Source organism: Parasteatoda tepidariorum, chromosome 5 (genome assembly GCF_043381705.1).
Source record: "Parasteatoda tepidariorum isolate YZ-2023 chromosome 5, CAS_Ptep_4.0, whole genome shotgun sequence".
In the NCBI taxonomy this organism is placed as follows: domain Eukaryota; kingdom Metazoa; phylum Arthropoda; class Arachnida; order Araneae; family Theridiidae; genus Parasteatoda; species Parasteatoda tepidariorum.
In genome coordinates, this window is record NC_092208.1 from 87,922,102 (window position 1) to 87,935,347 (window position 13,246).

The window sequence follows — 13,246 nt, forward strand, 5'->3', positions numbered from 1 at the left end:
TGATAGTAAATCAATAGGAAAATATATATATATATATTGTACTATCGATTATAAAACTTAACATTAAATTTCCTACTCGGGTGAACGTTTTGTTTTCTGAAGTGAATATCATTAATTCAAATCAATTCAATTTCAGCGAAACAGTTTCATGCACAAACCTTTTATTAGTTTATTTAATATCAGAAATTTACAGCACATTATTATGAATTTATATTCAATAATTTACAATAGATATTATTAATCATTTAACAATTAGAAACAAATTAGTGAACAAAATATTTTCCATTTTTTAAGGCAGGCAATGGCACAAAATTTTGAAATATTATTTTTCCTGAAATATTTGTAAGTATCATGCAACAAAACAAGTACATGATCACAAAACACATCTTTTATTAATTTGACAACATATTAAAACCAGCAATGCAATTTTATTAAGTTTTATTACCCTCAAATTTTTAAAAGTTCATCAATTAGTAAATTAATTATTAATCGATGCACATTTTGATGGAGTAAAAATATAGCAAATTTATTCAAGCTTTCTTAAAAATATTATTCTTAAAAGAAAAATAAGAAAAATGTGCTAACTCGTACGATAACAATAAAAGTCCTGAATATTCTTAGGAATAAACAGTATTCAAAAATTTTCGTCCTTAAAAGGGAAATACATTCTTCTATAATATTATACCTACATGACCAAGGGGGAAGAACTGTTCATGTTCACTTTTCGCCAAAATGACAACTGGATCCCATCCGTTAAATTTTGAGTAATCACTAATTTTTGACAATTCAATAACGTGAAAAATCTTCGAACAATAAAGATGAGTCGCACGAAGGAAAAACCCTTCTTTTCCACCCGCAAAATCGTTTTTCTCCGAATCAGCGTTTTAACGGACAAAAACCGTTCCTCCCTTGTGGTCTTCACATTGCTCCATTATATTTTGCACTGTGTTGCAATATACATACATTATTCTGTTAGATTACACATTCTATTACATTATACATTCATTATTCTGCTTGTTTTTACGTTATTCAGACATTATTGTGTTAAATTATGCATGCTTAATGTTTTTATGATTTTTAAAGAGATTAATGGAATAACAAATACTGTTTGAGAAAATATTTTCTTTGTTAAAGGTTAATATTTTTCAGTTCCAAATTCTCTTTTGGTATATTCGAAATTAGCAAAGGTCTTAAAATATTATTTTCAAACACGGTAGATTTCTCAAACAAGTTAAATAATGTTTGAGAAATCTTACAAAACATCTTTTCTTTGGTGAAAGAAGTTTATGTCAGATAAATATAGCTATTTTTAATTTTGCAATTGACTTGAGAATAATTTTATTTTTCTCACGTCACTCACAAACATAAAGGTACAAAATAAAGAAATATTGAACAATACAAATCGCATCAAAAATACAGATAAATTAATCCAAAATTATATTTTCATGATGGTGGATGTACCACCAGTTTTGATCATCTTAATTTTGAAATCAATCATCTTGAAGTACAGGATAATTTTTTTCTTTTTTCACCAAAACTTTCGAATAAACAAATTTTTTTTGTCTTTTCCTCTTTTTGTAGTTATAGAAGTAAATCACAACTCAAAATGTTTTAGGATATTTGATGCTTTAAACTTTTTCAATACTTAAATCGTAAAGCTCTATTTTTCAATATTTATTTTTATAATATTTTATCAAAACACAACTGACAATAAGCTGAAAAAACTTTCCTTCCTTGAAAACCCTTCTTTAATCAAGACACTCAAAATCTGGATTAAAGTAATTATCAGAATGTAAGAATAATTCTTACATTCTTGTTATAGTTCTTGTAAGGATAAAACATATGCAAAATTTCAGGATATGCTTCAACCCTTAAAGACCAAACTTAAACGATTGTACTGGTTAGACATTTATTTACCCAATCTGTTCATGATAGTAATATATTAATTTGAAACCAAGTTTGAACTGAGTGAAATTTTTCATCTCTCAGTTATCATTTTAATTTAAAAATTACCATAACTGCTTTATTACAAACACAATAGATCTAAATTTAATAATATATTCCAGTGCGCATAGACTATCCTTAATTTGTTAGATTAATGTATGTAACAAAATAACTTTCAGTACTTTGTACAATTTGAACTATTTATGCAAGAAAAACAAACAATTTCAACTCACATCAGGTCTTAAAGGGTTAGTTCATCAAAGGTCCTTCGTATTAAACATCTTTTCTAGTAAGAACAGAACACATGAAAGATATTGAGATGGTCTCCAAGGTTATCAAAGACAATTTGTATCATTCATCTGTTCTTGTAAGAGCTCATCACTTAAAATATTTCGAAATGGTTCATAATGCCAACAATGCCGTTTTGTGTCACCCATCTTCTCCTGTAAGAACAGATCATATGCGAAATTTCAAGATAGACTTTGAGGTAATCAAAGTACTTCCGTATCACTCCTTTCTTGTAATAAGAACAGATCCCATGAATGATTTCGAGACAGTCTTTGAGTGATCAAAGTCGATTTGTATCACTCATCTCGTTCTTGAAAAAAACAGAACATATGGAAGATTTTGAGATAAGCTGTAAGGTTATCAAAGTCTTTTTGTAACACTCTTTTGTTGTTCTAAGAGCAGCACATATGAAAGATTTTGAAAAGGTCTTGAAGGTCAGCAAGGTCATAATTTCTCTACAATCAGTTCTTGAAATTTTTTAAGCAAAAATCTAACTGATGGATGCTGGAAGAATTTTTTTTATTTTTCCTCCTTAGTACAGTATTGAAAAATGAGCATCAGTGAATATTTCTCAAGTACAGAAAATCTAATTTTGTCATTGAAATAAATGTCTCATAATTATAAAATTGAAATAAATTTTCTGCACTTTTGGTTACTTGTGCAAGGAAGCTAGTAAGGTTACTACATAATTCTTTTGTAGTTGAAAATAAAAACATATTCTTTCATTAAAATGTGTATATTGATTTTAAACATTAAGATTATTCTTTCACCAATATTCCAGATAAATTTATTCCTTAATTCTTCACTGTGTACAGTAATAAAAATTTATAGCAGTAAACAATGCAGGACAATAGAAAAGAACAATTTAGTTAAAAGCATGATAGTAAATCAATAGGAAAACTAAGGCTTTACGATACAGTCCATTAAAATCTTAAAGTATGAGAAGAAGGCAAACAATGCCGAATCAAATTAAAAAGAAATAAGAGTACAGTCATTCATAAAAATAGTTAAATTGAACATTTTTTCAATGCTGTATGTAAATATTTGAACAAGTGGAAAAATTATCATGAATCTACTTGTTCTTCAAGTTTTAACTTTAAACACATTTGAACAAAGAAAAAGAAATTCATTTAGCTTGCACTTAGTATTACTAAAAGAAGTGCAGTTTTGTATTTTTATGCGATTCAATAAAAATATTCAAGAGTAAACAAATGTGTACTTGAAAAGCATATTTATTCTTACGCATGAAAACAATTTATAGTTAAAATTTTAAGTTATATTATCACAATGCTTATTACAATGCAATTTATCTTATATTATACACAATTTATCTTATATTATACACAATTTATATTATATATAAAAAATTTTATATTACATCATATACAATTTATATCAAGTTTATTATAACATTCTATAGTTATATAGTTATAATTTCAAGTTATAAGTTTATAGATAAGTTATTTAAATAAGTTATTTAAATAAGTTACTGCATAATGTTTTTCTATATAATATATTATAAACAAAGTTATATGTTCGGAAACATATATAAATTAATAAACACTAAATAATCGTTTAATTATCTTTGAAGTTATTTTTACACTTTTCTTTTTAAAATATTGCATCAATAAGCCTGAAGTTTGATATTTCTTAAGTTTTTACGTCGATTTTTAAATATGTTTTTAGTCAAGTTTTTAATGCTTCATAATTTTTAGTCCTTTAATAATTGTATGAATTTATTCTAAAATGCTGACAAGATAATTTATTTTATATCCACGTTACAATTCTTGAATATCGATTCCTTTAGGTAATTAACTTTTATTGTTCTAAAGATTTTAACTCTCAGGTAATATATCTATTCTTATTAAAATTACAAGTATTTTACAGAACTAATGTTTAAAAAAATTAATTCCTCATTGTTTGAACAAAACATATATATATATATATATTGGTCATATTTTGCACAATTTTACTAAACATTTAATTTCTTGCTTAAATTTAAATATACTTCTTGATTTAAAATACTAAAATATTAATCAAATTCGCAAGATTAATATTAATTTTGTCTTTATCTTTAGCCAAATTTTCTGGAATAAACCAGTTTTTCCAAAAATGAGAAATTTATTCCTCATTTTTGTTAAATACAATTTTCTGTTGATGATATTTTTTCAGTGTTTATGCTTTTCTTGTTATGGATAATTTACTTCATTAGATTAATGTAATTTTATACATCTTTTGCTACCAGCTTCTTTTGAGGTAATAGTTTAACTTGCACTTTTTTAAATAATATAAATTTTATTCTTTTGAAATAATAACTTATAAATTTCTTATGTTTTAACTTACATCCAAATTTAATTTTTGCTATATAATATCATTTTTTAGTCTGGCATTTTCCAATATATCTGTTGGAAATTTGAAAGATTAAATGTGTTATCCTGACAATGCATACAATTTAGACATTTCCGTAATAAAGATCTCTGTATGTTTTGTAACAGCTGGAATTGAATTCTTAATATTTTTAGAGCAGAAAAATATTTCCATTAAGAATTTTTGATTTCTTAATTATTATAGTTTTTAATTCGAAGTGATGAACTGTTAATTTCTTACAAATTTATTTTTTCATAAGTACATTTCTAAATTTTCTCTTATTTACTTTCGATTTCAAAATATCATAAACATTTTTATAAAAATAGTTAGTTTCGTTCGACGAAATTTCGTTTCTCAATTAAATTAGTAAAGACAATAGTAACACAATTTTTTAAACAATAAGGTACACTATTTTGTATATAGATTTGAAGTCATACATATTAATTTTGTTCGTTTTTATATTTTTCAATGCGTTTTCCCCACTTAACTTTAAAACGCAAGTTTATGACGCGTGACGTTACAAGCATCAAGATTTGGCTTTATATATATAGACGGTAGTGGAAATAACTCCTATAAGACTGATTATTGACAAAGCGTCATTTGCTTCGAAAATATTTAAGGAGAATAACGTTGACATATTTTGCTCACTCAAAATTGGGCGCTCATTTTCAAGACTCACCACAAGTGAATTTCACTCTTAAGGCTGTTTTTTGAAGGCACTGAAACCGCTGGATATAAATCATTCAAGTAAATGATGTGTTATTTTTACATTACTGTGCAACAAATTGCAATCTTGACAAATAATTTATACGAAAATCAGTGGTGGAATATAAAAATATTTATGAACATGCGTGCTAATCGTAATTGGTAATAATCGTAAATTAATTTTTCATTTTTTTTTAATTATTTAGAATTATTTTTTAATTATATTTGATATTTTTGAAACAGAAAACAGTCTCGAAAATAAAAAATTCCTCTAAAATAAAAAATTTTGCGATAGAATAAATTTTCCTTATGTTCGAATATTTTCAATTACTCTGTGAAGCCGCTTTATAGAAAATTTGAAAAAAACCAACAGCAAAATTAATTTGAACCTAATTGATACAAAAAAAATTTCCTTACAAATCAAAATTTTCTATTAAAATCTGTATATCAATTAATTTCAATCAATTTATCTAACTAAAATTTATCAAAACTCTCAATTATACCGTATTCAATAATTATCCTTATGTACTTTGATATTCGCAGTTCTTTTTTATATGTTACCGATAATCTTCGTGTCATTATCGTATTCGGTAATTATTGTTACCAATAATGCTCACGATATTATCGTATTCCTTACGTATTGTTATCTACGTCTTTATGCGTCTATGTTATTATCTATGATATTATGCCTTTGTTTATTATGTATTGTCGATTATCTGTGTGAACCAGAATTCCGCACTATTTCTGCAGATTGCCAGATTTGGCTTCATGGGACCTATGACTTATAAGAATCATTTTTTTTCTATTTCAAACAATCTCTTTTAAAAGTTACAGGCTAATAAAACAATATTTTTTGGTACTAAGCATCCGACTATGATTTGACCTACGAAAGTAGTTTTTTTTTCATAAGAACTGAACGTGTTTTTTAAATTATAATATCTTCATTTGTTCAGAAAATGACTTAAAATCAAATGCATCATATCCCTTTTTCCAAATAAAAACTATTTCGAAAGAATGTTTGATAAAATTAATAATTTTACAAAAAGGTAACAACAAACGGCTTTGACTTAGATAACAACAAACGAACTTAGCCTGTACTTCATTTCTAATTAATCCGATTTCAGAAAACTTTTTTCCGTATTTAAAATTATTCATATGGATCGAGTTTTGAAAACCAGTTTGACAAAAGGAAGATAAAAATGAAGATGTAGTTTGTTTGTTTTTTCAAATGCGTAAAGCAAAAAAAAAAATTTAAAAAATAATATTTAAGAGTGAGATAGTACAATATAAAAATAAATAATAGATATATGTAGAGGGAAAATGTAAAAAAAAATGATAAAATAAGTTTATTGCATATGAATTAATCATGAAAGAAATTTTTTGCCTTCTTTCAGATTTTGTAAAGAAATATTATATTGAAACAAACATAACTCAACAGTTTATAAATAATTTTAAAATAATCATCAGACTTTCTTAAATATACAATGAATGCAAAATAATCGTTTTTTACTTTTATTTTTCAGTTCAGAAATTCTAACTTTAACTGACCAGTACTGCTCTAAATTCATTACTTATCGTGAAAAAAAAAGCAAAAAAAGGTGGGAAAGTCCATAATATAATAAAAAAGGTCTAGGAAAATATTATTTACACTGCGTAATCAATTATTTAAGATAAAAAAGAAGTTTAAATATGTTTCAAATTTATTTCTGAAAAAAAAACTGTAATTCCAGTATCTGTAACTAATTAACTTTGATTGGCTAAGCTTACATAATTTCAGAAAAACATTTTGAAAATATATTTCGAGTGAACTTTATATTAATAATAAATCCTTTGGCTGTCTCGTATTTTCTATAATAAAAACTCAATGACAAAACACATGTACAACCAAATTTTTATCATAATTAAGAAAAGAATAAAAAACGGATAGATATATTTGTTAGTTTTTAGTGAACAGTTATTTTCGATTAAACTAAATTTACTTGCTCTGCCTTAAAATAAGGAAATATTTAAAAGTTATTTCGATAGCAGGCCTGAGCGATTAAGTTTTCTAAGTTACCTTGAATTGCGTTCTTAGTAATTCCAAAAGATTTATTTTCAACCATTGCAGAAATAATGTTTTCAACTTTTTGTGGTTCCAATGTGGAATACTGGTTTAAATAGGTGCATACTTCTTTTACAAGTTTGTAATCATTTCCGCTCATAATAGCCTTGTATATCTTTGAATGAATGTCAAAAAGATCCCCATCATTTCCTGCTATTTCCATGATCTTTTGCAAATTATCAGTGATATTTAAAGCTCGAGCTCGTGCATCTAACAAAGATAGAGAACCAATCCAAGCAGAATTGTATTTTTCGTTAGTCATTTTTCGAATGAAGAGATCCAGTAAAAGCAAGGCACCATTTACATCTACTTGTGTTAGAGGATTAATATTTTTCAATTCCAAATTCTCTTTCGGTTTATTCGAAATTAACAAAGGTCTTAAACTATTGTTTTCAGACATGCCGATGGGCGCAAATTTCCGAGGTGAGTTTGTAGAATTGTCGTCATTGGAGCGACGGAAATTACCACAACGATTCTTCTTCTTTAGTAGATTTAACATCTCTCCCTTTGCTAATTGACATGCCTTAGTATCATTTTCTTTAGCAGACTTTCCATTTTTCAATTTTTGATTATTTTCAAATGTCAGCAAATCATCAATAACTTCTTTTCTATTGTGCATAACTGCGAGATCAAGAGGTGTATTTTGTTTCTTCGTCTTTTCGTAAACTTTTGCCCCATTAGCCAGCAACTCTTTGACAATTTCTTTCAAGCCAGCTGCAGCAGCCAAATGCAAAGGAGTCTGATCATCAACGTCTTTGGCATCAACATTAATCTTCGATACCACATTTTCATGCCAATGAAACAGGTATTTTACCCAAGCAGTTTGCTTGAAAAATGCAGCATAATGCAAAGGAGTCCAATGTTTCTCGCCTGCTGCATCATTAAGCTTAGATGCTTTGTCATCCGCCATCATAGAAGATATTAATTGTTCATTCTTATATCCTTTCATAGCATCGTAATGAACAGCTAACATTTGTTGGTTATCTTTTGCATAGATATCAAATCTGTCACCTTCAAAAGTTAAATCGACTACCTCTTCCCAGCGATTGAGTATGGTTGCATAATGCACTACTGCTAATCCATTGTTATCCTTTACATTCAAATCTGTTTTTCGATTGGTTAGTAGTGTAGTGAAAAGCTTTTTATTGTAATTTTCATCAGTAACAGCATAATGCAAAGGAGTGAGACCGGCTATATCTTTTAAATTTGGGTTAATGTTTGAGTTTTCTAACAGAGCTTTTACAATTTCCTCGGCATGGTAACGCACAGCCAAATGCAGTGGAGACACTTTATATTCCTGTCCTTGTACATTAACGTTTGCGCCGCGATTAATTAGCCCCTGTGCAAAATCTGTCCTTTTATTTTCAGCAGCTAGGTGAAGAGGGGTGAAGCCTAATTTATCTTGTAGATTAATGAGAGAACCTTCCTTCTCTAAAATTTTACCTAACATAACAGTTCGACCAGCAATAGCTGCAGCGTGGATCACTGTTCGTTTACCCTCAAAAACTGCTTTAACATCTGCTCCTAATTTGATAAGTCTATCCATGTTACTTTCAACTTCCGCTTCACTGAGGGAGTTTTTAAAAGCTAAATTATACAAATCCCTGTGAACGTCTCTAAAGCTTGATTTTGAGCCAGGGAGGATGTATGCCAATTCTGCTTCACCATTACCAAATTTGCGGAAGACTAATCTATTCATATTGCTCGTTTTCCGGAATACAATATCCGGATTGGCTTTCTTCATTATATCCTGTGGTGAAGTCCAGTCACTAACTTTAGAATATTTACCATCTTTTTCGAACTGTACTGCGTAACTGACCTTGGTGCCTTCTTTCCAGTCTAAGAAGTTCGTATTACTAAGCTGATCACCGGTGCGTGAATTGAAATCAATGTCTAAGTTATTATCTGGAGTGGATTCAAGTACATTTAGAGACAAGGCTGCAATCTTTTGCTTTAATTGATTAAGTTGAGTGATGTATCTTCCAATATTTTCGAACAATTCGTCGCCAAGATCTTGCTTGCTTTTGCTTTTTTTAGCGTCATTCAAAATTTGAATAACTTGGTCGAGGATACCTTGCTTTCTCGAAGAACCATTAAGAATTAGTTTGAAAAAATTGAAATCGAAAATAAGACGATTATAAAAGTTGTTGAACTTTTTCAAATCACCCTTTTGGTAAACATATTCCGACATGTAACGTAGTTGCTGAATGAGAGTAATTACGCTCGATGCGTAAGTCGTAACTCCAATGTTGAGTCCGGGAAGGGCAATGTTTGGTTTAATGGTATTCTTCTTGTTAATCACTGCAAAAATGGCCTTATACAGACTACCTTGCATTCCAATGTAGTTGTAAAGAGAAGTGTCGGATTTCTTTGCTACTTCTTGCTGGATGATATAAACATATCGGTCAGGAGTTGCTAACCTTTTGTTCTCTTCACCAAATGAAATTGATTCGATCGCAGTTTTTATCTCCGAAACTGGATTACTGGCATCTAGATCCCCAATTTTATTCAATACCCTCTGAAAATTATCACCCATTTCCTTTCTAACATCTTCTATTTTGTCGAGAGTTTGGCCAACTTTTTCATTTACTTCTTTCAAAATTTCATTTTGTTCTGCAATTTTTCTATCTGTTTCTTCTTGTCTAGCTTTCATTTTTTCGTCTAACTCTTTAAAAGGGAGATCAGCACATTCTCTCTCAATGTTCTCGTCTGCTGTTAAAGCCTTAGCAATCAGTACATTAACTAATACCGCGGAGGAAACCACAATTAGCATTGGCATGGTGAACAAGGCAAACACTCCTAACGCCACCCCGGCTATACCAAGTGCCGCGTCCATATAATTCTGACCTTTTTCAATTTTTTTGCAATTCTCGCCTTGTTCTTCTAGGGTCATCTCCCTCGTCATACGCATCAACGCTTTACCCGTCTCCAAATAGTTTGCATTCGAACCCAAATCCATGGTGATAAATTATAAGAAATCGATATACTTACCTATAATTTTCGATACTTACTGTATACAAGAAAGAAAGATAGAACTTAATGGGATTGAGTCTCTTTTAATCCGGATATTTATACTTAGCTACCCATAATTAATATCCTAAGAAGCCAACTGCCATCTGGCCTTGATATGTTCCACAAATTAATTGGATTTAGGGTGCTGAAGTTAAACAAAGTGATTGTCGTATGATGATTTGTGACAACTCAACAGCTGGTTTTGACATTTAATTTAAGAAAGATAGACATGTACTGTTAAAAATTTTCATTCCTTTCTTCGCCATTTTGTAAGGCATAAACAAATTCTAATTATTAAGATAAAGCAAACTTTTTTTTACTCTTAATTTTAATGTTACTTTTAAAAATAAATTAAAATGAATAAAAAAATTTAAAACTACGTTTTTCATGTTGGGCTTGTCCCCTGTGAAAATGTTAGAGGAATTTTTAATGTTGATGGACGTTGAGAGCAAAAGCAATGCTCCTTTCGTTTTTTTTTAGGTCCAACCGAAGTAAAGCCATTTTTTTATTTTTCTAATATGCTTTAAAACATAATTCTTAAATTTTTTTATTGGGTTCATTTTTTCATAAACAGAACTAAATTTCGATAAGCGATAAATTTTTTCCTTGAGGACTTATTTTAATTTAAATTAGTTAAATTTAATCAAAATTTAAATAAATTTAACTTAAATTAGAGTTGAATGCAGCGATGCAGTTCTTTTTGAAGATTTCATTTGCAGAAATTTGGATTGACAATAATTTTCTTATAGTAAAAATATGGCAAATTTTCTGAAAGTGATGAAGATAGATTTTGATTGAGGATAAATTTTATTTTGCGATAATATGAAGATAAATTATATTCGTAGCTATCAATGAAGCATTAAAACGTTCCTCATCGTCAGGCAACAAGCTCAAGAAGAGTTTACAAAGCACGAGATATTTAGAAAGTGTTTGAAATTTTAATTTCAAGATTCCGTGACACTAAAAGAAGTTAACAGAAAAATTTTATAACATAAAAGATAGGCAAAAGGGCGTTTTATTAAAACAATGTGTTGTTACTGAGATATTTTATCCCGGCCCATTGAAACTATTGATAAGCATACCGATGCTCATCGTATGGGTCAATTAGAACCAGTTTTATTCACATAAATAGTTGAAATCGGAAATAAGAATGGTTCAGGGAGCATTGTAAAGAAATTATTAAACTAAGTTTTTAAATCTGAATAAAACATTTTATAGTTTTATTCAGAAACATTTTATAGTTTCATTTTATTGTATTTTCTTTGCTATTGCACGCTCCGAAACAAACTTTAAGCTTTCAGTCACTAATGTCAATGATTTTTTAAAGTTTTGTTCCGTAAGCACCACCCTTAACATAGAATCTCTATCAAAGAAATGAACGTATTAGGGGTAGCAAATGTATTAGTGTAATTTAATGGAGATAGAGTTCCCTAAGCACGACCTTTGACCTCGTTTCTTAGAATCACTGTTAAAAAAATGTGCAAATTCGATTTCGCAAATTAATGTCTAAAAAATAAAATCGCATTATCAGAAAGAGAGAATGGGAAACTCAACTTCTTTGCTGGTTGTATTTCGAAGGTGTGTAAACAATACCCCTTTGTTTCCTCCAGCACTCAAATTTTAATAATCAAATTTTAAATCTTTTGCTTCTCAATAATGATTCAATATCAAGATATTAATTTGTGAAAAAGATTTTGAAAATATATTATTAAGGGTAGCCTGTTTTATTAGATTTTGTTTTATTGCAACCCCTGCATTTATGGAATAACTGTAATGGATTGCATCACTAAACATTGACATCACTTATTGTTCTCGATCTTAATGTTATTTTATTGCAACCCCTGCATTTATGGAATAACTGTAATGGATTGGATCACTGAGCATTGACAACACTTATTGTTCTCGTTTTAAATGCAGGGTATCTGCTCACCTGGAAAGTTATGAGAAATTATGGAAAGTCATAAATTTCGGTATCAAACAAAATTTGTCATGAAATGTCATGATTTTAAATATTTTTCTAAACAAATCATGAAAAGTCATAGATTTAGGTCACCGAAAAATCTAATTTTTAAAATGGAATTATTCCATAGTTTTAAGAATCATATTACTTCAAACATTAAAATAAGCAAAAAGTATACATAAGTTTCATAATTTTATGTAATTTAATTTTGTAAATAAAGTTTTTTGACAAGTAATTTTATCAAAAAATTTTAAGTTTTAATAAAAAGCATTATTTAGAAACTGAAAAACGTAAAGTAAAGAATGCTTACGATACAAAAAAAAAAAAAAATATTCTAAAAATTCCTTATATTAAAATAAACAACTTTAATGTTTTTTCTTTTTTGATTCATAATCGGACGTAGAAAACCATTCTATAGAAAACTATCATCAAGAAAAAAACTACTTAAAAGTAAAATTTTATTTTATTAAAATTAACACTTATCTGCTTTATAAAACAGAAGAATTCCAAAATGATTTGTTCTTCGATTTTTGTTACCATTTTTTAGTGCTACGAAAATGCGTCTTTGCGATTTGCCAAAAATAGAACAAGATGCAATTTTATTTTTTCTGGAGCGAAACATTTTGCCCATTGTCCACTGAAATCCGATAAACTACTTTGATTTTAAATAAAGTGTTTCGTTTTATGATTAGTCACAAAAATTTTAGGTGTAGATTGGCGGCACTTAAAAACAGCCAAATCTGTAGCTGCTGTGGCGTTAATACATAAGTACTGAATTTTTATTCATACTTTTCTGAATCATATTACTTGAAACATTAGAATATGCAAGAAGTATAAATAAACACATAATGTTATACCATTTATGTTTT

General features: G+C 28.4%; 2 protein-coding genes across 2 annotated transcripts in view; both read right to left on the reverse strand.

Annotated features, from left to right (window-relative positions):
* Nucleotides 1-144: 144 nt before the first annotated feature.
* Nucleotides 145-10,464, reverse strand: LOC107440050 (alpha-latrocrustotoxin-Lt1a-like). The gene has a single exon (XM_016052829.3). The coding sequence runs from the start codon at nt 10,362-10,364 to the stop codon at nt 7,311-7,313; it is 3,054 nt and encodes a 1,017-aa protein (XP_015908315.2). The 5' UTR covers nt 10,365-10,464; the 3' UTR covers nt 145-7,310.
* Nucleotides 10,465-12,290: 1,826 nt separating this feature from the next.
* Nucleotides 12,291-13,246, reverse strand: part of LOC122268876 (alpha-latroinsectotoxin-Lt1a-like) — a 2,577-nt gene continuing 1,621 nt past the window's right edge. The window contains exon 2 of the mRNA XM_071181098.1: nt 12,291-12,347. Coding sequence (XP_071037199.1) covers nt 12,291-12,347 — 57 coding nt within the window. The remainder of the gene's footprint in view (nt 12,348-13,246) is intronic.